The sequence below is a fragment of the Sphaeramia orbicularis genome, chromosome 20 (assembly GCF_902148855.1).
Source record: "Sphaeramia orbicularis chromosome 20, fSphaOr1.1, whole genome shotgun sequence".
Taxonomy (NCBI): Eukaryota; Metazoa; Chordata; class Actinopteri; order Kurtiformes; family Apogonidae; genus Sphaeramia; species Sphaeramia orbicularis.
Window position 1 is genome coordinate 25,288,465 of NC_043976.1, and position 27,194 is coordinate 25,315,658.

Here is a 27,194-nt window from a genome sequence, read left to right on the forward strand (position 1 = left end):
ACATTATTATTATTTCACTATAAATCTGAATAAGTCAATATTCATTTAAACAACATTACGTTTAGATCAGGGACATCAGACTCATTTTAGTTCAGGAGCCACATTCAGCCCAATTTGATCTCAAGTGGCTGAACCAGTGTGATAATAACATAATAATAACCTATGAATAATGATCCAAATTTTTCTCTTTCCTTTAGTGTGAAAGTGAAATTATATTATGAAAATGTGAATAATCCAAATAACCATGTACACCCTGAAATATCTACGAAACAAATAAGTGCATTTTCAACAATATCGTCTCTGCTTATTATTAACGCAGTTTACAGATTACAGTGGATCTACAAATGCAAAAAACAGGCATTATATTGTCGAAATTACACCTATTTTTCTTAAGAACTTTTAGATTGTTTACATTTGTTTAGGTTATTTACATTGTATCATGACAGAATAGTTTGTAAAAGTTATTGTTTTAATAATTAACACATTAACATTAAACCAAGGAGAAAATCTGGAGTTGGTCATTATTTATAGGTTATTATGCTAGTATTTTACTTGAGATCACATTGAGCTGTTGTGGCCCCTGAACACCCTTGACTGTTAATATTTTCAGTGTAATTTTAGCACTGTGCAAATTCATCCCGCGGACCAGAATGGACCATTTGGAGAGCTACTTTTGGGCCTTATGTTTGACATCCCTGGTTTTGATTATCTGAATTTTTCCAGTGAAGAATTTTCCTTGTGTTGATATTATTCTGGATTTATGAGGATTCTTTGGAATTGTTTTCAAGTGCATTCAGAAAATTAATATAATTTATGTGTTTTGCTGCAGGCTGCTACATATACCATGCTCATAGTCAGCTCAGATAAGGACAGATGCTCTTAGGTAGGGATAAATCAGCCAAAGAAAAAACCACGTCTGGTTGGAATGAGATCGACACCTATTTTACATTAGGACCAAGGATAACAACTGGTGTGTGATTATGAGCAAAAAGATGATCTTTTCAAGAAGGTATTTGAAGGAAAAAAGAGAGAGACTAAGTTCATACAAAGCTACAGCTGCAACCATGAAAAACTAGGAAAAACAGTGTACACAGCTGCAAATTACCAAGAATATGAGTGGAATTTTCAGGTTCATCAATCATTCAAAAACATAATCCAATTGTGATTGTGTTCAGGTAAATGTGTTATAGCTACATGCATGAAGAAGGATGAGGGTGATACGAAAAAGAATTCTTTCACCACCATGTAGCAGGACAGTGTCAGCCTCAGTTTGTGATGTTGCTTGGCTGTGAGAGGGATGGGTCCACAACTATCATGAGGTAGAATTATGTGGATATTGCAGAGATAGTGAGACAACAATCCAAAGCCTACTTGTAAAATCTTAACAACATGGGTTAAGGCCAACAGAGTAAGCCTTTTGGAGTGGATTTTAAACTAAGGTATGACTTTAATCCGATAAAAATTTTTGGAGGCTGAAGTGGAATGGGTGGTTTGTGATGAGAAGCCGACAAATCCAACTCAGTGTCACAAGTTCTGCTGAAGTAAAAGGTCAAAATTCCTCAGAGATTGTGATAAAATAAGTAAAAGCTGAAATTAAACAGGACTTTAAATATATGCCAGTGCAGGTAAACCTCTGACTATAGGTGTTTACGTACACAATGGTAAAGCTGAATTCAGGGCATGACAGACACAAAACATACAGTTTGAGAAACATCACTGATGTTCCTAAAGACATGTTCAAGATTTGTAATGCACCTGTATTCATCTTCCTCCTTGCCCGCTCCCAGGACACTTAAAAGTTGCTTTTAATCCATTCATCTCCAGTTGTTCTCTTACCTTTCCCATACAGGACAGCAACATTCAAGTCTGGGTCCCTGTCAAAGGCCTCAAGCTCCTCCACTAGACGTCCAGCTGTCTCCTGGTTCACTGCATTACGTGCCTCTGGTCGGTTTATCGCCACGGTAACCACGGTCCCCCTCCGCTCCGAGACCACAGTCTGTCCAGTAACTGATGGCGGAGAATGAGAAAGATGTAAAAACAGACCACAGCACTTCGAAAGAGGCCTGATCCACAGAGTTGAAACCACACAGCAGTGAGGGATGGAGGTGGGTGTAAAGCACCTCGTGTGGATAAACAAAAAGAGACACAAAGTGGTACAATGAAGGAGGATGTGTGGGGCTGAGGTGAGGCCTCTGTGTGGGACGCGGTGCCAGTGATTGCAGCTTGGGGTTACAGAGGCAGCAGCCCTGACATTGTTCAGGGTCGTCATGAAGAATCCAACAGTCGACCACAGCCAGAGGCCACTGCATCCAAGCAAACAAAGCCACTGGATACTTTAACTTTGTTCACATAAGCTATAAAGAGGAACTGCTAAACTAAACTTAGCAAAGTGAGGTGACAAAAAAATGTGTCAGAGGCAGCCCAAATATAGAAATTACATTATTTGTCCTTTATTTTTAAGTCACACTTGAGCCCTTATACCAGGGGGGTGTCAACCTCATTTTAGTTCATGGGCCAAATTCAGCACAATATGATCTCAAGTGGGATAGACTAGTAAAATAATAACAGTGACAAAAGTGAAATTACATTATGAAAATGTTTACATCTATAAACTATGCGTTAAAAAATGTGAACAACATGACCAACCACAAACAATCTGAAATTTCTAAGGAAAATAAGTGCAGTTTCAATAATACTGTGGCTCAGCTTATCATTTACACATGTGTGTCACAACTTAGCGATCACAGTGGATCTACAAAGACACAAAATGTTTAGTAACAGGCATAATAATGTAAAAATTGCACTTACTTCTCTTAAGACATTTCAAGTTGTTCATATTTGTTCAGGACATTCACATTTTTGTGAAAGGATAGTTTTTAAAACATTTTCAAGTAATTTTACTTTTTTACCCTAAAGGAGATGGTTATTATGAGAGTGTTTTACTAGTCTGAGCCACTTGAGGTCAAACTGGGCTATTTAAATGAGTCTGACGCTCTTGATTGTTAACATATTCTGTGTAATTTTTGCATCTTATAAATTCATCCCACAGATTGGATTGGACCCTTCATTGGGCCAGTTTTTTTTTTGTTTGACACCCCTGCCTTAATCTAACATGTAGCACCAGCCATGCAAGGGAAATTAAACTCAATATGACAATATGAGCATTTACTACTACTGTCTCTGAATTGTTAAACAGGATGGAGTAGCACTGGCCAATAGTGCTGTAAAGACCGCACTTTAATTTAAAAAAAATAAAAATGTTACTATCACTGTAACATCTGACTGATGTGGGCTAAAAGCTGAGGAAAATCTGCATGAGTATTTCTTCTGAAATTTGTCACAGTTTGGCTTTTACAAAAACAAATATTAACTTTTAAGATGGATGTTTGTTTACTTGTCAGTTTCAGTTATTTATAAGACATCCTCTAAGGTTAGAAGAGTTGATCAAAATAAGATGATTTATAATTCACTTGTCTCATTCATTACAAAGTGTTGGCTTGTGGGTGTTCTTTGTTGAATTCTTTATTTATGGTGTATTGACAGGTCTTTTCCTCCTTGTAGTACTTCAGCGCTGTCTTTTAATGCGGGCCCCTAGACAACATGTTCAAATAACTGTATTATGTTGCAGGTGCCAGCTGTTTTTACTGATCTAGGAAAATCCAGTTATATTCATTGTGCATCTGCAACTTATAACAGAGCAGAAACACTTTTAGGTTGCTACTTTTTCCCCTTTGGACAGTTAGTATTTTGTTTTAAAAAATATTCTCAACTCCTAATTAATTTGCCTTACACTTTATGAATTTACATTATTCTTAACCCTTTCATGCATACTGGTCACTACAGTGGACAGTTATTCTCCACCTCTTCTCTTATATATTCATGGGTTTTGTTGTTTTTACTTCCATATCAGCCGACACAGTGGACGCTTATGCATCATCCCATAATACACTGTAATTCATACCATTACTGTAACGTGTTAAATCAATTGCTAATTGTTATTAGACAGTAATCAATAGTTTTCTTAATCAATTTTTTTTATTTTTTTTTGCATATTGTCTGCATGAAGTTAGTAATAACTAGCATTAGAGTATGTTAAAATGTGAGAAAACATCAGATTAGCTGCATGAAAAATGTTATTATTTCATAGTTTTCACGCAGTTTATCACTTTCTGATGATGGGTTTTAAATACATATTTTTTGGTTCAAAAATTGGTGTCCAGCTGAGTGGACATTTTTGTAACCCCATGAAAAAAAGGTTCATAAGAATTTTTCAATTGCATTGTTTTTTTTTTCAAGCCTAAAAAGGAATAAAAACACTCAGGAAAAAAAAAACTCAACTAAGGTTCTTATAATTCATGCATGAAAGGGTTAATGAGCTTTACCACTGCTGAATTGCCTTGTTTTTGGGCTTGACTAATCCGAATGACAAATGGCATAGAATAATGAATGACCACTAGGTTTAGGGTTAGGGTTAGGGTTAGGGGTTAGGGTATTCGTTATTCCATGCCATTTGTCATTCGGATTAGGAAGGCCCTTGCTTTTTTGTTTTTTTCAGTTTATCCAGGTTTCTTATTTTGCTGTATTGATTTTAATCACTGGTGTTTCAGCTCAGTTCTGTACTCTAATATATAAATGAGGTTACAACGTATGTATATTGCAAAATAAAACACGAGCTTAACGATTTAATCTAATTTATAAACTTTGACATTAGCTTAGATGCTAATGTAACATTATGCTATCATTGCGGCCTACCGCCCCCTACAGGCCAACAACAGTCACTGAGTGTTTCCACACAAACCTGTTTCTGTGTTTCCACTTCCAGTCGTTGCGTTGCTGTAGGATTTTACTTGATATTGTCCTGGTATTTTACTTTGACAGATAGCTCGTACAACAGGTGCCAAAGGTCGAAAATATCTGAGCGCCATCGGTAGGTTTTATAAAAAAGTAGACGCAGCTTCGTTATTTCGCTCAAATGAAACCCAGAACTGTGCACTGACAATATTTACAAACGTCTGATGTACCAACACACTCCCTAAAAGCTTGAGGAAGTGGCATTTGCTGTGAGGAGCAACACTTTTATAGTCCCCGTTAGAAACAAAACTTAACACAAGGTTCTGGTGCACTGCAGTGGTAAAAACTACCATCCACCAGCAGGGGGCGACAGTGAGCCATGTTGCGGATAAACAGCTTCCCCTGCAATGAAACGTGGCTTCAAACGAATCAACGCTGAAATAACCAAACCAAACTCCACATAAGATTCTCATTTTTTTTAATAAAAGATTTCTCTTCTGTGTTGTTCTTGTTCTTTGTTTTGTTTTTTGTTTTTTTTACACATTTTAAGGCATCATGCACAAAAAATAAGCCATACTAAAGGCATTATGCGTACCCTCTACCCAAAATTATATGTTCTAACATTTGAAGATTTGCTGTTAAAAATAAGTTTATACAAATATGGCATGTAAGCTGGCATGTCAGTGAATCTCAAAGCAGAACATGACCTGCTTTCACAGTACTTGTAAACATGGCTTTGAGCAAAATAGGGCTGAGAGAAAGACAAGAGGAAGGGAAAGCATGCTTCGTTGTGGGGCTACATTTCCCTGATAAGCATGCAATGCATCTTAACTCATATTTACAAAGCATCATTTACTCTCAAAAGAGACTTCTTTTTAATTGAATTAAAGTTAAGACATTAAAAAGTTTATCAACAATAACAGACAGACTGACAGAAAGACAGATGTGTCCATGATTTACCCCAGCCCAGAGTCCCCAACACAGACGTAATACAATACATCTTACAACACACTACAAGATTTTTTTAATATATCAAGTGTTGCATTTGCACCTAGAAGTATCCTCACTTTATTAATTTGTTTCTTTATCTGAGTTTACAAATTCCTGTCAAAATTATGAAACAGCCAAACTGGGACAAAATAAGTTATGGTTAAAAAAATCTTGTAGTGTCCACCATGGCAGACTTCTGGGAGGTGCCTGTAGCTTTGGCACAGTTGTGTCCAGTTGTGCTCTTCTGTGGCGGTCCAAGTGGGTGTGTTATACTATATTGAAGACCATGGATAGATATTGTTCATATGACACTTGGATCCAGCCATCCTGATCCGTATCATACTGCCTGAACACGTCAGTCAACCTCTGTGAAACAAACAGACAATACCAGTGTGAGAATAGAAAAACGGCGAAACCTCATTTTCTAAACCATGCTGTAGTTTTCAGTTCAGGCTGAAAATAGTGTGTATGTGGTACCTGTAGTACAATACAGCACTGGATGAAGTCATCAAATGCCACCTGCCCCTTCCTCTGGCGGTCGAACTTCTCTATCAGCGTCCCATAGAACTGATCTGACAGACGATATCCTGCAAACATTAGGGAAATACATGCTATTAGTAACAGCATATGCAAGATTTTAAAGTTTAACGTCAACTACAAACAAATTAAAACTCATGCCTTTTCTCTGATGTATTTTTTTTACCTACAAATTTGACAAGAAATATCATACATAGATTCATTTTGATTTTGATAACACGCAGAGTTGGCTGTTCCGTAATTTTGATTTTTAGAAGTGTGTTTGTAAGTACATATCTTTAGTCAATGTCTAAGACAGTGGTTCTTAACCTTGTTGGAGGTACTGAACCCCACCAGTTTCATATGTGCATTCACTGAACCCTTCTTTATTAAAAAATACAATATGATTTTTTTTCAAATTCAAGACACCGACATATGTTTTACTGGTGCACAAAATGAACCGTGCATTAACATCACTGTGCTCAAAGAACAAAACCAAAACAGTGCATGAACTTACAACAAATTACATACCTTTTCACAAAGACATGACCTTTTTTAATACAACCACACTGAAATGGTTTTAATTTTTAACCTTATGTATTCCAATAATGAACTTATTGTATTTATGCTATTTATCATTTTTAACATTTTAACACACACCCATCACCTAATTTCCATCAGGCTACAATAATAATGAATATCTACTGTAAATCAGTGTGACTTCTGCTGTTGTGTACATGTATGTGTAGGCCGTCAGGTCAACCCGGTTTTCGTTTCATCTCGCTCCAAACTTTCCAAACCACGCAATTTTGTCATAAAAAAAAGATAACTGCATGTAGTGTATCAAAAAAAAGTTCTCGTTATACTCCTTCAGTATTTTTGTGATCGTTGTTTTATTACGGCACTAGCTCGGCTTTAGCGTAATACGATTTCTCCATCCGCGATGGTGCGTCGGTTGTCACATGATTGTAACTGACCAATGCGGTGACCGAAAAATGTAAACAAACGCTACACATGGCTGCCTCCGTGGTTAACAGGAAGTAGCAAAAGTCATAACAACGATGTGGAAAATACTCAAATAATTCATCGTCAGACGAGTGGAAGAGATTATAAACACTTCCAGATGTGTTGTAGTGCTATAAGCAACAATACACCGTGTATTTTGGATGTCAATCAGAGAAAGAGTCTCCGAAGCCGTTTGTTTACATACACAGACCTACCCCGACACACACACCCGACAAATGAGTCGAGTGTGTGTCTTGACCTCTGCCGAACCCCTGAGACTGACTCACCGAACCCCTAGGGTTCGATCGAACCCAGGTTAAGAACCACTGGTCTAAGAGGAGTCAAACAGTGGACAGAGGCACCCAAAAAAATATTTTAGGCACATAAAAAAAATTCTAAAATCAGTTTAAGTGTGAGTTATATTTGGAAAATTTTCACTGCTTCACCTTGCTGTCAGAAATGGCTTTTTGAAAGGGAACTGTAGGCACCAAACTCCATTGTTTGTATTATCAGGGTTCCTACAGGTTTCTACAAGTTCAATTTAAGACCTTTTTAAGAATACTTTGAACAGAATTGTGCCCATTTCATTGCCTATTTCACAGCTATACAGGCACAAATTTGTGAGTCCTTGCATTTAGGAAAATGCACTTATTTACTCCAACACCTTGATTCCCACCAGGGGCTGCAAAGTTAGCAATAATTGGTTCCTAATTTCAATATAAATTGCCAAGTTGGATTGGAATGGGTGGAACTGAGTAGACTAATGTTACTTTCTTTGTGGCTTGGACATTTCACAGCCACAGTCACATACACAACACAATACAGCCAACAAGTTTGTGGAAAGATAACTTAAGACCAACCATATCAAATTTAAGACATTTTAAAGACTTTTCAAGAACCCCTGGGAACCCTTCATTATGTTGTTTTGTTCTTAACATACAGGGTGATTAAAAAAGAATGAACTGATTTCATAACACAATATTTTAATGAGGAAAAACAATAGAAAACTCCAGCCAAGTCACAAGTATTCTACTCACTATCGACTTTTATTTCCTGTCTTACAAGTATTCAATGTGGCCACCACCTGTGGCACGGTCAAGATCAATGCGATAAGAGAATTCCTCCCAGATGCGTATCAGCATATCATGATCCACTGAGTTGATAGCTGTTGTTATTCGATGTTTAAGGCAGCCATTCCAAACTTAGAAAACTCCTCTTTCAAATGGTCTCTGACTCATTCCATGACGATGCTTGAGAACTGACGCAATGTGTCATGAAACTGGTTCATTCTTTTTGAATAACTCTATTTGGACACGATCTAATACCTGATTAACTGATTGAGACAAGGGCAAAGAATTTCAGTTTACAAAGATGGCGCAGCCTACATTTCACCAGTGATATGAAACATATGAAACAGTTCATTCACTTTCCATCCCTTAAGTGGGGATGGTCAGAGGGGTTGAACGTATTGTATGAATGGAAGAAAGTCGATTCATAAGGTCTAAATAGAATAATACTAAAATCATGTGAGTTTACTTTTCCTTCCTGCTTGTTATTTATCTTTTCTATATATAATTATTGTATTGTATTGTAAGACCTCACAAGAGTTGATTGCCAAGACAGTCAGGCCTCTAACAAAGCCAATTTTCTCCTGATGTGTGATTTTAATGTCAGAATGTTTATTAGATATGTGGCTTGTGAAAAATAAGACCAGTGTTTACTTGAGTGATTTTGGAGCGAAAGAACTGTCAAAATCTGGAAATCACATTCACTTCTCTCATTAGAATGAATGAGACTGGATCTGTCTCTTGTCTCCTTAAGGGGCAGGACAGTGGAAAAGTCATGTGACAGTGAAAGAGGACAACGTTTCCAGTCCTTCAGTGTCTTCAACAATAGCATCTTGTGAAATTACTGTTTTTAATCATAGTAGTCTGGTGGACCTTAAGTGAGCAGAAGTTGATGTCACAGATTCATAATGGAAACTAAAGTTGAACTATGACTTCACTACCCCCTCTGACATCTTTCTTCCTTTCAGCCAACAGAAAACGCAGTATAACTACAATGTAAAGTAGTGAAAATATTCCAAACATTGGTCTGCTTTTTCAGTAGATGAAATATATTTTCCAAGTCCATTATTTTACTAGTTCCCTGCTAATTACTGGAGATAATATGAATATGGAGAAGCACCACATACAACTCTACTTGAAAAAAGATAAATAAATAAATCAGGACTCCAGTTTTAACACTTTTTCATAAACATACAAACATAAAGAAAATCATACTGGACTTCCTCCCTACACTGTTACAGGTAAGAGAGAAGAATGGATGATTGTGAGTTGATGACTTTAATTTGCTGATTAACCTCCTACCTCAGCACATACAGATTCATTAGTATAACCACAACTCACCATAGAGTACCTGGCACTACTTTGAAGTTAGTTTTTTTTAATATATATAAAATACATATTAGTAAATTGTTTGAATGTGACATGATAGGTTATGTTTTTATGTGTGATGAACTTGTGTTTCTTTTGCACACAAAGAGAAGACAATAAAGTATTTCCATCCTATGATATTATAATTGAGGACATAATTTGTATAAATGTGAAACACACATAAAGACATAACTACTAAAAAAGACAAATTCTGACCTTTTGACCCAGAGAACAGACAGCTACAGAGCCCTCCACCACTGTGTTCATATGTAAATTTATTAGCATACTTTGCTGCTCACCAAATCCAGTCAGAGCCTGTTTAAGCTCATTCTTATCAATGAAACCAGAGTTGTCCCTGTCGTACGTCCTGAAGATGTTCTGCCAGTCTGTGATGTACTTCCACACGCCTGCAAACTCATTGAAGTTCACCCCGCCTTTGTTTTCTCTGTCAAACATGGCTGGAGAAGAGCAGAAATAAAGTATTAATGTGCTGTTTGTTTCCCCTCTGGTTCATGTGTTCACATAAATACACATAACGGTGGAGATGCTGGGAGCTTCATCACCCTGATGGGACTAGTCTAATGACATTAGAGCAAATATTTAGACACATAGTTTTAAAAAGGGAATTGGAGGAGTGAAAAGTTCTGGTCAGAAAGGACCTGCTCACACTTGACTAACTCCCGCCTCATAACAGAAGAAGAAAACAGCTTGATCCCCTCACCAAAATGCCACTCTTCACCCCCATGCGGTTCAATCCAATTACTTCCCAACAAAAGGAGTGTTATCACAGGATATGCTTCTTGCTGGGGGACTATTAAACAATGGATTTACTGCATACGGTACAGTGGGAAAGGGAGGCGATGGAATTATGGGGATTAACTCTGCAAGTCGCACTACAAACATAGTACATATGAGACCCTGGGATAAGAGATTTTTAACATATTTTTCTTTAAACTGGCTAAAACGAGCCAAGAGTTAGCAAAATTTACAAAATTAGCTTTTTTTATTAGCACTATTTTAATTCCAAAAGGAAAATACAATCAAATATACAGTGTGTGTGTGTGTGTGTATGTAAAGTATGATCTAATACATACTTAAATGAATAAATATATAAATTGTGACATCAAACTCCAAATAATTAATCCCTAAATCTGGAATTTAAGAGACCCTAAGTCACTAAAATTAAGTCTAAAAGTCTCTGGTTATTTTGGGTGTAACTTTTATTTTTTATTGAGTTATAACTTTCCCCCAAAGTCAATGCCTCCAGTCAAGAACTTAAATTCTGCCAATACTTACTGATAGTTGAAAAATTTCCTATCAATTAAATAATCTGCCGATCTCTAATTTTAACATCAGACAACATCAGATCAACATTTAAAGTCAACATTTATTAACTGAAAGCTCCTCTTTTTATTGCAATAAGAACCCAGGCTTTGTTTGGAGGAAAACAGTCTATTATAAAGCAACCCATGTGGCCATTGGCTTGATTTTTCAAGGTCAGTATGGCCTGGGATAAAATGTTTCTGACCTGTGATCTAAAGCAATACATCTAAAATGCACAGACAGGTCCTAACCTTGCACCCAGATAAGATTTTTAACTGTAACTGAAAGTTACGACTGTATACAGATCAATACATAGAGGCTGAGGCAAACAGCTGTTCCCTTTTGAGACAACCTTTCTTTTTACTTGAGGATGCTCTCTCCTCCTCCTGTTATTGATGACTGCAAGTTTCCACTAGACCAGCAGTTAATGGGAGTCAAAGATAACATTGTTTCCTCCCTCAGATTCCTCAAGGCTTAATTTATTTATCCGCTGTCATGGTAAAACAGCAGATAAACAAATCAAGCTTGCATAGTTTGAGCACAAAGGGCAGTTGTGTTAAAATGAGATGTCAGTGTCAGCAGTGACTTACATATGATGGAGCGGACCGTCACTGGGTTGAAAGGAGTCCATGTGCCTGAAAGAGGGAAGAACAGCAGTCCAATGAGATGATAAGACCACATGCATGATAATAAAAACATCTTTCTTAGCTTCACAAATGTAGTAGTTAAACAGCTGCACAAGAGAACCAAATAAAAACAGTACATCATTGTAGCAACTGGAGGATAAAGGAGAGTAAGTGTAGTATGGTTTCAGGACAGAGTTGTAAGATTTATGCTAATGTAGCGCTTCCTGAAAACAATTCTCTTGGGACCTGAGAACAAAGTATCTCAAATCCAGTAGAAGCAAGTGTATGCCAAAATTAAAAATATTTAATTCCTTCCTCCTTTTATTGTTTGTTATTGTATTTATGCTTCCCCCTCCTTTCTTCCTGTTATTTTATTTTATATAGCAATTTGACAGTGAAGTAGTTAATGTGTGCAGACAAAGAAAACCCACACACCAACGCACTGACAAGACAAGATGATAAAGGCATTCATATGGCATAAATTGCATTAGGGAACACAGGAATGCATCTTCTGAATATGTTTGTAAGCTTTTTTTAGACATGATGGCACAGCATTAATAAAAAAAATTATTAAATGAACCAAAGCAGGTGTGAGAGATTCATTTATAAATCACACTCTTCAATAGTAGAGTCAGAAAAAGAGTTATTACAGTAGAATAATTACTACTAATAAAGAAAAGGTGAATGTGCAGAATCTTAAGAGTGTGGGATGAGAAAGAACAATAAAGAAACCAAAGAAAGAAATAAAACAACAGTGACAGCAAACGTTACAGAAGAATAGACAGGAGAGATGGAAGCAGAACAAAACACTGGCTGTGGTTTTGTTGCAGTAACTTTAACCGGCTTGCCTACTTTTGCTGACCTAAGACTCTTCCCTGCAATACTATCTGCAACCCCTAAAAAAGCATCTGCAGAATTTTAACATTTTAGTGTTACGCCTGTTTCACACTATGCTCTTTCTGAATGCTTGTCTTTGATTTTTCTTCCACAGTTTAACTATGCCTGCAGTAAGTAGGTTTGCAGTGAGAGTCATAAACTCTTAGATAAGGTGCTCCTTGCCACAAGCGAGACTGAACATAGAGCTTTACTTGCCAATTTATTTTCACCTATATTTCACTGGAAAGGTGAATATCATGAGATTAAATGGTGGATGAAAGGGCAAAACTTGTTTTCGGTCTTATGTGACCTCCATGAAGATTTTGGTTCGACAAACATGCATTCCAGATTTTGCTTGAGTGTTGAAAGACACCAGATATTCCCTCCCTCACACTGGGGTTGTTTTATTGATGGGAAAGGCTGTCTGGGGCCAGGAGTTCTTTCTGGGACCAGGCCTGAGGCTCAATCAACCTGGGGTTTGGGCCAGAATCTATTTTCTTTCAGCATCTATTGGACCACTCATCTAAAGCAGCAAAGACATAGTACTATAACCATATTGATGTGGGACAAATTTGTGAAAACAAGTCATGGTAAATGCTGCATTTAATCACTGCACTGCAGTTCAATAAATCCTTATTTCTCCATTAAGCTGCTTTGAGTAAGACAGAAGCGGGTTTCTTCTGAACTGCTCACTTTGAATTAGATGAAGAACAGATTAGTTTATTATTATTTGAGGTTGCACATGACATTTGCAGGCAATTCCTACATCATTAAGTTGGCACTATTTACATTATAGCCCAAATTAACCTGGATTCCTGAAGAAAATGTTCATAACAGTGGCCAACATTGTGCTTTTTTAAAAATAAATATAAAATCAATAGCTTAGTAATATAAGGGAAACGGTGATTAATAGGGCAATATCACCATCACCCAAAAACAAATTTGACACTGTTGGAAACCTTACAGAAATTAGATAACATTGAGCAAAGCATTGATGTTTAAATAGTTAACACTTGAGGAGATAAATCTGAAAAGGAATATCTGATCAATTGTGAAAAAGGGTGGAAGTGATTTCTATTTTTCAGCAACAATTTTTCTTACAAACCAAAGTGTAATAAATAACCCTCCTTAATCAGCTCTTTCTTTACCTAACAAGAATCTAACCTCTGCTTCTTCTATGTCCCATTTTCCTCTTGTTTTGTTGTGTTTGTGTTTCTGGGCTTTGAACTTCCAGCAGTGAGTCTGTATCTCCAGCCAATACCAGCATCATGTATTGTGCATGGGAGGAACATAAAAATGAAGCCACTCTAGTTACACTGCTCTCTCCACTTTCTGCTCTTCTCACTCATTACACGGTTCTGTCTAAGACAACAAACTCTTGGCAAGGAAACAGATACACAGATCTTTTAATCTAACTCATCTAAGACACGCTAGTGACAAACTGCAGAAATTAGACAGCGTGTATTTCAGCTCTGTGTTGCTTATAGATTATTCCTGTAGTTTTATGAAGGTGTGGAGGCATTTAATTGTTTTTTTTTTTTTTTTAGAAAATAACAGTTGTGATAGAATTGCAAAATAATGTTTTATTGTTCCACTTCAAATCTCTTTTTCTTCATTACTTCACTCACTCTCTGCATTCGCTTGCACTACCACCCTTGCTTCCTTATGTGGAGAGAAGGAACAAAGCAATACAGGCATGAAATGTTAAAAATTTCACATATAAAGTCAGTAAATCGATTAGTCAGCCAAAAAGACTTATCATCTATCTCATGCATAGTAGACGTATGATGCATCTGCAATAATCCAATAAATCCAATGATGTACAATATCACCCCTGCAAAATCAATGCAATGCTGCTATATTATAAGCACACAGCTGAGATCTAAGTTGGTGCAATCACTTGCAAAAACACTCTGCAAAGTTAATTATAGCCCCCCGCTATAGTCTCTTTGTTAACTGCAGATTATGATCTCAGCTCTATTTCTCTAAATATATAAAATGAAAGTAGAAAAATATTAAAAGACATCAGAAATCATTTTTACATAAATATTGGTCCAGTATTAAAGGCAACAGAAAAATGACCACAGGCAGAAAGAGAACAAGCTGTGACCTTTCCTACTCAGCCACTCTACTTCTTCTCACATACACACACATTTTTCACACCAGTAGCAAGCTGTGAGGTCACCAATGCATGCCAGACTGACTGCGGCTGCCCAGTGTGAGGTGGCCAGTATGGGTGAGATGTTTGTGCGTCTGATGGCCCAGTGGGACAATAGAGCCTCTGTCCAGCACACACACTGAGCTCTGTGACTGGGGAAGCCAACCGACATGGAGGGGTGGGGCAAGGGGGAAGAGGGAGTACAGGAGGTGAGAAAAACAGGGTTTAGTGACACAGCGTATACACATAACGCCTGTGATGGATCTCAGTAACATGCTTGTTCACTGTAAGCACACACATGTAGCCTGGCCAGCCATCCGTCTTTCTCGATGAGAAATCCATCTGGAATCGCGAGGCTTGAATCCAAATATGAAGGCGGGACTAACAGACGCCGAGTAAACCAATCACAGATAAGTTGGATGTGACACTTTTGTTGGAGAAATTTAAGAATACAGGGTGTAATCTGTAATTCAGTCCTTATTTTTCAACCCAGTAAACAACCAACAACAGTTGTAAGGTGATTTGCAGACTTGGAACAGACTTTGACTTGTGACAAAAAGAAGTCGGCGTGTAGGACGCATTGCAAAACACCCGCCCACCAGACTTGTGATTGGTTCAGTATGGAATAGATTGTGCATATTTCACAGTGACTGGCCCAATTCCGGACTGTTTTTTCAGTAATGAATACACTGAGAAAACCGGATGGCCGGCTAGGCTAACTCATATTAACTTACATCTCCATGGTAAACCTTAACCGAAACAGAACAATTGTAGTTATCGTCAGCACTTTAGTTCTTATTCTGAACATTTTTCTTGTTGCATCCACATCAAAAAAATGACTGACAGGAGGCTGTCACGGATTGAAGTCAACATCAGCACATTGTGTCGCTCTGCTGTCTGTTCCTTCATTAGCACAAGCACAAAGCATATGGCAGTCTTCTTCTTCTGAATAACTGGTGTACAGAGGACACAAGACAATAACTACAACTGATCAACACTTTGAAGAAGTTAAATCAATATTAATATGCATCACTGTTACTATAACTCACTTTTCCCAATATTTCTGCATTGTAATTTTTCATAAAACTATGCATTATGCAGGAAAATGGCCCTCACACCTTCACAGATGAGTAGGTCACCATTTTAAAACATCAAAAACAGGTGAGACAATCAGCCAATTTGGCTGTCAATGCCAGGCCAAATCCAGATTTTTGGCATCCAGATGGGTTTTTGAAAACGCCTAGACTGCAAAAAGCTGTCTTGAGAAATGTGGTTTTTGCAAAACTGAGCCAAACCACTTTTGGAGGGTGTATAAAATGATACTCTACAGATTTCACCGGATATTTCTCAGTCCACCCATTCTGTTATGTGCAAGTATCTTCTGTATCACTTGCAACATCACGCATGACAACAATGTCAAAGTAATACAAGTGCTGAGTAGGATCAACGCAGCTTCAGGCAGACAGCTGTGGAGGGTAACATGGAAAACAACAGTCAGTGGACACCTACTAAATAAATAGTCTGCTGGCACTAGAGGAGGCTTCGGGATCCACAAAACCACAAACCAACATGGCTACTAAAGGTGTGACTCTTCAGTGACATCACGATTCCCTTGTTAGTGACTTGAAATAAATACAATTACTCAGATAGAATGTAGACTCCCCTCTATTTATAAAGTTTCTTGTGAATCAGACTACAACTGTCTATAATGTAAACAGTGACAGTCTGTGTTAAACATCTGATTTGAGAAACAAATCTGATTTGCCTGCTGTCTGAGGGAAGCCTTAGTCTGGGAGTGATGCATACTCTATTTTTTTAGTGTGGTCTATATCAGATGATAAGATTCTATATGACATATCCAACAGGCTACACCCGAGAAATCCACTCAGTCATGAGCAGCACTGTTCCCTCATACTGTTAGCAAAGAGTGACATCGGCTTGTCAGTTTAATACAAACAGCGAGGCAGGAATGACAACTGTAACACAGACGGCATATCTAAATGCATAACAAAACAGTTCTCAACACCTTGCGGAGTTAAACAAACATTTCAGTTGAACAAAATGCTACAAATGTGGCTTGTGTTGTTGAACTAGCTTGAGTCCTGCCATTCAGCCAATTCTGCAATCTGCACAGCAAGTGTTCACCCTCTCCGTCATGTCAGCAATTTTACTGCCTATTACTGCTCCAACACACTTAACAAATAACCCAAGGAAAATAAATCTGTTTGACAGAGGGAGTGAATGAGTATGATGACTAGTCGGTATGATATTTACTGAGCAAAAGACAGGCCAAAAACAATTGTGTGTTTATTGCAAATGGCAAAGATACAAGGCATATGCACAAGGCAAATATGCACATATATTTCAGCAGCACAGAGCCACTCACAAGCTCATCAGCAGTGATGCTCCATCACATTCAGGACTGATGGAGGGATGAGGAGAAAGAGAAGGGCAGGCAATGGAGGGAGAATGAGAGTCGAAAAAGTGGGACTAATAGGGCAGGGCGAGAGAGAGAGGACAAACAGGCAAAGGACACAGCAGGCATTGAGCTGGTGCCATATCCTCCTGAGGAATATAGGGAGATGTAATGAGAGGAGGAGGAGGAGAGAGGAGGAGGGAGGATAAGAAGAGGAGAGAGGTGGATTTTCCCATTATGTTTTCACATTTTAAAAACAAAAGACAGAAGGATTAGATAATACATTTTTGTACTATCTGTACAACTGACATCACCTTGAAAAATAGCCTAATGCTAGCACCTTACAAGCATGAAAATAACATTACCTGGGAACAAAATAAAATAAATGACCACAAACTTAATATACACTAGCCTTTGGCAATAGTGTTATGAAAGATTTAGGCAGGGAGTCTGACAGATTTCAGCAATGCATAAAAAACAGGAGTTCAAGGCGAGCCACTGAAAGAAAAGACAGAATAGGAGATGTAGATAGTGCGAGGGCAGAGGAGTGTGCACAGCCACAGCAGAACTCAAACAACTCCTGCTCCCTCCTCCACTTCTAGGGCTTAGATTGATTTCGATACCATGACCATGGCTTCGACACTATGGCCTTACACATTATGGTACAGTTTTATTTTTCCCCTGCAGATTTTTTTTGTCAAACTCCTAAATCAGGTCCATAGCACAGAAAATATAAATCTATGTCATTTTTATGTTTCAGCACCCTGGCGTTTTACATCATAACAATAAACTTATTTACGACAACCTCAAGATTTCCAATAAGATAATAGCAATGTGCGTGTGCTGCATCCACTGGCACTGTTGAAATTTGTTCCATGTATATTTGATCACTACACTGGACATTTTTCAGCACTCAGTGGCCCTTATAAAGTGCAGCTTGGTTGGCAGCGTAAAAAAATTTAAATTCTGTACCCAGTCCAGGTTTTGACTCTCTCTGTATTCAACTCCTCCAAGGGAAGAGGAGAAGGAGGAGAAAAGAAGACAAAGGTGTGTATTGATATAACTAAATGCACCATTGGCTGGGTCAAATGAGCCTAAACAGACAGTGGCAGGGTTGGTGGCTTTAGCACGCTAACTGCAGGACAGGATGTAGTGCAGTGTGCGTTCAGCCTCACTGGCTCTGTTTCACATCACAGGGAGCTTAATGAACTGGCCGAGACTAGACCAGGAAACCTGCCGCTCACAGCCATATACCATACACACACCCAGCAAGGTGCACGTACAGAACACGGACACGCAATCTGAAAAACAAAGACTACATACTGACCCTTGGCGTAAATGCAGATACGAACACACATACAAAGTGCATGTGTGAATGTACAAACACACACTCACACTCTAATCAGTATGCTGAGCCAGAGCCACTGCGCAGCCTGATAACAGCTTTTTTCACTGCTGCTGCTGCTGCTTCTACTCTTTTTTTCTCCTGTGAAAAACGGGGGGGAAAAAAACGGGTTACTGAGGAGACTAATCTGCTCAGAAGTCTTTGAAAAGCTGCCCAAGTTTCCAAGAGCCAATTCAGCCATAACTTAGATGGGAAAGACATTATATATTAATGAGAAGACAAACATCAACCTGTGCTACAATTTCTGGGCAAACCAAGCTCTCATTAATCACTAGTGTATTTCAACCCACCCGCCTCATTGAGAGCAAGGTCAAGAAACAGGTTTGAAAATGATGCTGGTGCAATGTTTTGTGCAGGCATTAAAACCACATACTTTACCAGCCTATTACACTGTGGCAAAGCTTCAGCCTCACCAAGTAAACCCACTTCACTTGCCAGGATTTGATCAGAGCAGATGACCTGCAGACTCTAATTTATTCAACACTGCACACTAAACTGTCTTGCAGAATCACAAGTATCCTTTTTTTTGTTTAGACAGCCTTAGTGGGAACAGAACCCTTAATCCTGTTTGAATCATCTCTCCTCCGGAGCTACACAAGATTAGGGGTGATAGCACTTCCATCACCGGCAGCTGTAAGCCTCATGTGGAGTCCTTGGGTCTTTTCATGCTGAGTTTTAAGTTATTTCTTCTCATTCTGCACCACAGAAAAACCTCTCTATTAAGATTACGAATTGCTTTCATTTAACATAAACTAGTTGCATGATTTTCCTTGTAAGAGTTCTTGTTTATTCACAAACACTGAATAATGATAATATTCTATAAGTCTACATTTACAATTTTGACTACCAGCTGTTACAACGAGTATGTTTACATGCTCACCTTATTCTATTATTAGCCATTAACATACCAGCTTAACTATCTGTGAGCTAATAGCTAAAAGGCAAATACTCTAACAAATGTTGGTGTCTAAAAGTTTGTGTAGTTTCTAATTAACTACCAATATATATGATTGTGTAATGTTGCCCATTAGATTATTACTTGTAAGCTAACAGGTAAAGCCAACAGGTATGATACACACTAACACTTTAGCCAACATTATGTGAAACATTTTTCTTAACTACTGAAATCTGAATACTCTGTAGTGGTACCAGATGATTAAGAGACATACGAATAAACTAAGGTTTGTTACCTTTTTAACTATATATTGTTTGAACCATGTATTTTATGTTTGTCTTTGCAAGGTTGGGAAAAGAGTGCAATCACGCCTGTTTTAGTCATGCCTCTAACAGCTGCTCATAACTCACCATAGTTGGCTACAATTCATAATAAACACAACATGTAGCAACATAAATTATGTGTTTAACACATGTTGTACCATGCATTGCCTCAGTCCTGGCTAAGGGTGAGTGTTACAGAAAAAAAATTGACATCAATGCATAACCTCTATTCTGAATTTGATACAGGTCATGTAAACAGTTTTTCGTTTGATGTTTAGAATTAGGCTGTATTCCAAATGTTGTATTTTCTGATTAATACAGGTGGGATATGTTCATATATACAGGGTGACCCAAAAAAACGGGAATTTTTGAAGTGCATATTGGCAGACATGAGTTCCCGTTTTTTTGTGTCATCCTGTATTGTTCAGGTTTTAGAAATATTTTTGGAGTGTGCTCATTGCACCTCTTGCCTGTTTAAAGTCATATTTTATCAGCCAACACTCTGGTTATAAAATAAAGATTTTTTTTTAAATCATGGTTTGGAAGTGGTTGCTGCTTAGCATGCAGTCCTACATGCTGCCAGTAAATGACTAGTTCATATTCATTTAGCTGGATTCAATCAAGCAGAATGAGCACATACTGTGGACTACACAGAGGCGTAATAGGCTGACACTGGACAGTGACCAACTGTGTGACAGTTACAGAGCCACACACAACTCAAGTTTTGTTACCTGTAACACACACACACACACACACACACACACACACACAATCTTATGCTGCTTTTCAAAGTGTTAATAAGCATTAAATCACAAATTCTTCAATAGTCCTAGATCGCATGTAGAGTATGTTCTTGTCAAATGACAGACACAGACCTGCCAGAACTTTCCCCCATCTTTCTGATTGCCCCTGGCAACAAGGAATGAATATCATTTAAGACGATAAGAAGATGATATGGTATGCTAAATACATGCTAAATATATTTTACAACAATTATTCAAAACTAGCTGCCACTCTGCAAGGCTGACATACAGATGCATGCAGAAAAAGAAAAAAAAAAAAAATCAATCTAACGTTTATGATTGCCAGAAGACACACACCTACTACACATTATGAAAGCTTTGTATATAATCTGCTATGTGAATAAATATCATAATGCCAACATTTTCATGGAGGTGGTTGAAGAGGTTGAAGAGGTAGGTTGTGTTTTCATGGCCAAAAAAGATCATAAAAAGAAAAATGCGAAAGAAAATCCTCTGTTAATAAGGGTATGAAAGAAAAAGGGAAGAAGTGCAAATGAAAATACTGGTGGAATATTAAGTTTGATTAATTATGCAAACAAGTTAGAGGAAACAAAGTGGGTTTTTTTTTTTTTTAATAGTTTTTGCATGTGAACATAGTCTTTGCTGTGATGGCTGCCATCAAAAGGACACAGAAGCATATTCAGGCAGTCTCTTTGAAGCTACACTGATAAACTTTTCACCTGCTTGCCGGGTGCACTGGGACAAAAATAAAGTTCCATTCATTTCTACTCAGTTCATTTGCCACCCCAGGATAAAAATAAAATCCTAAAACCATTTTGTGCTAAGGCCTGGCAGTTGCTTAAATCAAAGAGTGGCAGGAAGCAGTGGTGTGTGACGAGGAGATGGAGGAAAGAGAGGGAGGGATCAAACAAGGCAATAGAAATGTAATGGATAAAGACATAAAGAAACGGAGCACGTGAAAGGAAAATGGGAGATGAAAACAGGAGGCAAGAGGAGAAGTGGGAGTGAAAAGGTATAGAAAGGACAAAGGGATCAGGATTTAAGAATGGAAGTGGCAGAAAGTGACAAAAAAGGGAAAACATTCAGACACTGATACGCACCATTCGATAGGGCTTGCTGAAGCTCTGAGTCCGATATCACTCCGCTCCGGTCTTTGTCAACCCTGGGGAGGAAAGCAAAGATTAGATACATTCTGCTTTAACAACTTCACACACCCACACACTCCAACACACAATAGCAGGGGGCAACCGCACTCGCCAGCTGAAACTTTATCCTCTGCGGCATGTGTTAGTATTTCAACAGTCTGCTGGGAATGAATGGAGTCCTATGATCAGAGCTCCATCAGCACTCCCCTGAGACCCACCAGACAAGCTTTGTGTTCATGAATGTGTTGATCCTGACAGGGCGAAGTGAAAGTGAATGTTGGCAACCGTACTAACTAAATCCAGATGTACCAGTATGGTGCCAGGTTCAAGAAATCTCAGCTTAACATTCATTTAAAGTGAAACCAAAAGCAAAAGCATTCTTAAAATAGAGCAAAAAACCCTTTAATAGGGCTGTGTGTAGTATTTGTACATTCAAAACTAAAACAAATGACCTAAAATTATCATTTAACTGCTACCCTTACAAACACTTTTGTTGTTTTTACCAATGGACATAGTTCTAAATGAAAAGAATGGCGTTTGATGCTGAAATGGCAGCGTCCCTTCTACATGGGTGAATTTGATTATGAAACTGTTGAAAGTGTAAATATATTAGGTGATGTTACTATGATCACCAAGTTGTTGACTCATGGTTCAGACTAAACTGTGACAGTATTTTGACAGACAAACTGTCAAAATCATCAGCTATGAGATTTAGCTTGAAGACAAAAACTTGATGACACCATAATACAGATGTGTGTAAACAATGAGCCTCATACTTTATTCAGTGAGCGATACAGTCTGTGGATACATAGTGTTGATTTGCTGGTTGTTTTTGGTAGCTGTAAATGTGTTCTGGTACACAACTCCCCCCTGTTGTTGAGTTTGGAAAATCAATACTAGAAATAACCACTTCAAGTAAGTGTTAAATGCAGGAAATATCCGCTTGAGTGGTAACTATCAGTGAGCCCTGATTTTTACTCCATTAAAACGCTTCAATAATCTTACATCTAGATGGTTTCTGATGCTTTTCTCTTCCATGTGAAGGCTGAACATGAATGCTCTGCCACTCATACGTCATAAACTCAAGTGAGCATCATATCAGATAAGTACTTCCATTATTAGCATGCCTATATGATCTTCCAAACCGATTATACAAAAATGTCATGAATGGGGGCTGACATAAGTTCAATATTTGGTTGGAAAATCACTGCTAATGGAAACACTTGATATGAACTCCAGTTCCCAACACAGTAATAAACAATGAGAGAATACCATTGTCCATTAAAAATGGAGACAGAAACTGGATTCTGTCCATTTAAAACTATATTACCTTGTTAAATTGAGCCTATTTCAGTATCAACCTTAATCCTGAGCATGTTACCCTATCAGTACAGTTATCTATGTACATCATTCATGACATAAAATGACTCATCCTTTTTGCTAATATTCTTAAACCCTTGCCTTCATTCATTTAAGATAAAGTACAACACTGAAGATACAAAATTACAACACTCAAAAAACGCTATCATTCCCTTTTTATGTCCAGTTGGTGCCAAACCTCTCCAAGTGGGAAATTATTGATGGCTAAAAAAGAAACACCCTACCAGTCAAATGAGTAGCTAATCATGTATTCATACACTGGAATAAGCCAACTTTGTGATTTTCTCAGTCCAGGAGCTGAATTATCCATCTGGCAAATTATTTTTCTCAATTCTGTGTCCATAATAAAAAGCAGAAAAATGTGGAGAAAATCCAGACATGTTCAAGGGAGTTGAGAAGAGAAGAAAAAAAGCGAAAGCTGCACTATGGTTTCTAAAAATATATACCAGGAAAAAATGACTGGTCTGTAACATTGGAATGGAGAAATACTGAGTCACTGGTTACCCTTTATTAATAGGTTGAATGAATGCAAATACATGAATGTGGATAAGTGAAGTCAGATGTTGTATAACTTGTCGGAGCAGTTTTAGGTCAGTGTACGCTGGGATGAACAAGCATGAAGTAACTATGCAAGGATATTTCCAGTGTGTCTACTTCTTCAATAAATTCAAGAACAGGTCTACTAGTATCTCATTTTGCTCTTTGGATAGCTAAGAAAACAACATAAATATAAGACAACTTTGTAAGACTGAACTAACCCTGCAAAGGATACTTGGAAACAACAACTGACAAAAATAACGGGTCTCGTGGTCATAATGAATTTAGCTAAGTCAAAATTCCAGTGACTCAGATGTTCCTTAGCAACCTCCCCTGCCCAGCATGTTGACATACGCACACTAAATAAACAGTCTGAATTCCAGCAGAAGAGAGAAAAAGGGGTGGGGAGGGAGACCAGGGATTCCCCACAACCCTCTCCAAAGAAAAAAAGACGCAGAACTACAACCAGTGCGGACTTTGTGGCTTTCTGTATGGTGTTTAGTTATATGTCAGTGCTCGTCACTGTATGCTCCCCCACCTTATAAAGTTAAATAAACATGAGGAGGGTTAACTGCCTGCTTGGTCTCCTTTGGGAGAGAAAACACGCTGGGCACGTCTCCATGAAGGCATGCTTTGTCACTAAGAAGGCGGGAAGTGGTGGAGTTTTGCAGTCAGCGAGTGCACCCAGCCTTTACCAAATACTGATAGATTAACTCAAAGTCGTATGTGTTTGCAGTATAAGCTCTCCCTTTTCTCCCTCTTGCTCTCTATCTCACCCACTCCCCCTCAGGTAGAGCTACCTCACCAGACTTTAATGTGAAGCGAGCTGAAAAAGTGAAAACATCATTAAAACTTCTTCCCGCCTGCGGCAAAAACAGTTAACCATCTGCTTATTTCATCCTCACACTGTCACATACAGAGTTTGAGTGTAAAACAGCAGGACAACATAAAATACTATGGTCCATGCAATCACTCTGCTAAGTTTTTCCCATGTTTCACTGTTTCCTATTGAGCAAGATGGTTGGAATATGGCTACAAGACCAAAGCCCGCCCTACTTTCCACATAAATGGCCCAAGAGTAAGGCAGTGTGACCATGGCTCCCCTGGAAAAAGAAGGAAACTTCCAAATTAAAGCTACATTCATATAACCTTCAAAGGAAACTATGGATTTCTACAATTACTTTCCAGTTTTTGGGTTTTTTTTCCACTTAAGTCTGAAGATTTGAATCATCACATGTCAATTTCTACTTTCTCACAATTTTAGAACGTTCTGTAGCCATGCAGCAAAAGCAGATGGGCGGTGGACACATTGGTGCTTTGTAGAGCAAACAAATCTGCACTGTCAGTCTAATTCCACATGAATGTCTTTATCTTGCTCTAGTGGGGCTGGGTGTCAACATTTTCGTCAGACTAACGTCACTCTTCAGTGCCAACTGGCAAAAAAGCAGGAATGTTTGTTTCCTGATTCATTCAGTGTCAAGTCATGGAGAGAAAAAACATGCATAAAACATGGGCTTGTGTTTGCAAAAAAATGAACACTTCTTCCAAATCTCAAATAAAAATTTCAGCAAAAAATGGCAACTGGTCAAGAAATGCAAAAGAAAAGGATGACATATGGATAGCTGGTGGACCAACCCATATTTTCAGTGACTGATTTTATCCATCCTGGCAGCTTTCCAGTTTCCAAATCACTGTTGGGTTCTTTATGTCACTCCTGGTTCAAAAAACGTAAACAGCTTTGGACTATACATTTTCCTCTCAACCACATTCCAGATCTTTTCAATGGGGCTCAGGTGTGGAAATTTTAAGTGATCTCATAATTTTTTCCAGCTTTTAATGCACATTTAAAACAAATACCTCAATTTAGAGCCTAGAGCAAGACTATGGTCTAAAATCACTATTCACAACACAAATCACCTTGACAAGAATAGCTACTGACACAACCACTCTGAAAACGGCAGAATCACAATTAGAAAGGATAAAAAGAGAACAAGATAGACTCAAAATGAATAAATTTTTACTGTGGGATGGTGAGTCATAGGTTTGTAGGTGTGTGTGATTGCATGACACAAAGATTAAGAGGCCTCCCACATCAACTATGCTCTATTGACTCTGATCACATGACTAAGGGGATTCCAGCACCGCTCTGTCAGATATTCACCATGAGGCAGTAGATGAGAGGGCACAATGATCATGTGAGAGATGAGTCTGTCTTTTCATACTGTATGAGCTGGTGCGCCATGAGTGATGACAACTTCTATATGTGTACAGTCATGACAGAAGTAATGAGAGGTAGCGTTTGAAAGGCAGGGAGAAATCCTGAACATACAAGTTGGAGAAGGACACAGGGAAGGAAAAAAACAAGTGAAACACAAATGTAAGAGACAACATTAATGTGCAACTTGAAGATGTTTCCGAGGGGTTTTGCTCCATACATAAATAATTCGTTAAGAGTGTTTCAAGCCTTGCAATGATGCCCGCAGCATCTCAATGTTGTGAGAAAGCAAAGCAGCGGGAAAAAATCCTCTGCAGTATTACATAACTCTTATAGCTTACTATTACAAAGAGCCAAACCATATCAGCTATTGCTCTCTTTGCCCACTACCATGACCGTATCAGCTGCTGACACACTTTTGACTTATGTCTATGGGGAGAGCGATTACTATTTCTGAAACCCACCACTCATTGTGAATTAACCTGAAAAATCAATAGGTCACTTTATGGTTGATGAGGTTGTCACAGAGTTTTCCATTGTATTAATATCAGCCTTGTACATATAGCATGCATCAAATGGACACGTTTATTTATCTTGACAGTATGCCCCCCTCTGACTTTTCTTTCATGCTGGTGTGACTTGACATAGACACAAACACACACACAGAAGAAACACTCCTTCAGACATATTTTGTCATAATTCATAAAAACTTGTGGGTAGACCCCGAGCAAAACCCTTCAAGGACTCATAGAGGACCTTGGATCCCCAGTTTAGAAACTCATACAGCTTGTAGGAGAGTGTTCACCCTCTGAGCCAGGTGTTTTAGAGCAGGAATAACCTACCTTGACTGTGCTCAGGTTTATTAATGTAACGTGAATGGCTGGGAGGCATGTAACGGCTACCGGCTATGTGTAGCTTTCAGTGTGCAGTAGTATTTCCAGGAAGCCACAGCTGAGAGGTAACCTTAGACCTGATAAATCACTTATTTCACTGCGAAGTACTGTTTTCGACCTGAACAGAGAAAGGACACCGGCAAAGAGAAAAACCCGAGCTGTCAGTGATAAAATGAAACAGTTAGTGGCACCCAAAAGCCTACCCAGCCCTACTTTGTTTCCCTTACGCGGAACAAAATGACAGAAGGTTTCAATGCGGAGACAGACACAGACAGCGGCGATAGCAACCGCCGAACCCCACTCACCTCTGGAAAATATTCCACAGAAAGCCCTGGTCCGGAGGGTGGCTAATGTGCGGTGGAGGTCTGTACGGACTGTGATACGCCATTTTAAAGGGAATAGTCTGTCAGGAATGTGCTACTACCCACCGACAGACAGACTGTGTTCCTTCTCCTGCTGTAGTTTTCAACCAGCGGCTTCACTCAGTCTCCACCGCCCGTT

At 38.4% G+C, this 27,194-nt stretch overlaps 2 protein-coding genes across 3 annotated transcripts in view; both read right to left on the reverse strand.

The window, feature by feature from the left end:
* The window catches only part of LOC115411696 (probable enoyl-CoA hydratase echA8), a 28,131-nt gene extending 23,027 nt beyond the window's left edge, over positions 1 to 5,104 (reverse strand). The window contains exons 1-2 of the mRNA XM_030123911.1: positions 4,799 to 5,104; positions 1,837 to 2,007 (exon numbers count right to left, since the gene is read on the reverse strand). Of these exons, the coding sequence (XP_029979771.1) occupies positions 1,837 to 2,007; positions 4,799 to 4,925 (298 nt within the window). The 5' untranslated portion in view covers positions 4,926 to 5,104. The remainder of the gene's footprint in view (positions 1 to 1,836; positions 2,008 to 4,798) is intronic.
* Positions 5,105 to 5,252: 148 nt separating this feature from the next.
* pdcd6 (programmed cell death 6) lies at positions 5,253 to 27,194 on the reverse strand. Of its 2 annotated transcripts, none has more exons than XM_030123865.1 (6): positions 26,999 to 27,194; positions 21,624 to 21,685; positions 11,651 to 11,695; positions 10,025 to 10,195; positions 6,259 to 6,368; positions 5,253 to 6,147 (listed from the first exon to the last, which is right to left on the reverse strand). In XM_030123865.1, exons 1-6 carry the CDS (start codon positions 27,079 to 27,081, stop codon positions 6,049 to 6,051), a joined length of 570 nt encoding a protein of 189 aa, XP_029979725.1. In that variant the 5' UTR covers positions 27,082 to 27,194; the 3' UTR covers positions 5,253 to 6,048. The 2 variants fall into 2 exon arrangements, with proteins under 2 accessions (XP_029979725.1, XP_029979726.1); XM_030123866.1 differs by having other exon boundaries at positions 10,037 to 10,195; positions 26,999 to 27,193.

Coding starts and splice junctions, on each gene's coding strand:
- pdcd6 (XM_030123865.1), bottom strand. CDS start 27,081: ATGGCGTATCACAGTCCGTACAGACCTCCACCGCACATTAGCCACCCT. Junction 11,696..21,623: donor TCAGCAAGCCCTATCGAATG/GTGCGTATCAGT, acceptor TCCCTCTTTCAG/GCACATGGACTCCTTTCAAC. Junction 10,196..11,650: donor GACGGTCCGCTCCATCATAT/GTAAGTCACTGC, acceptor GCTCTTCTCCAG/CCATGTTTGACAGAGAAAAC.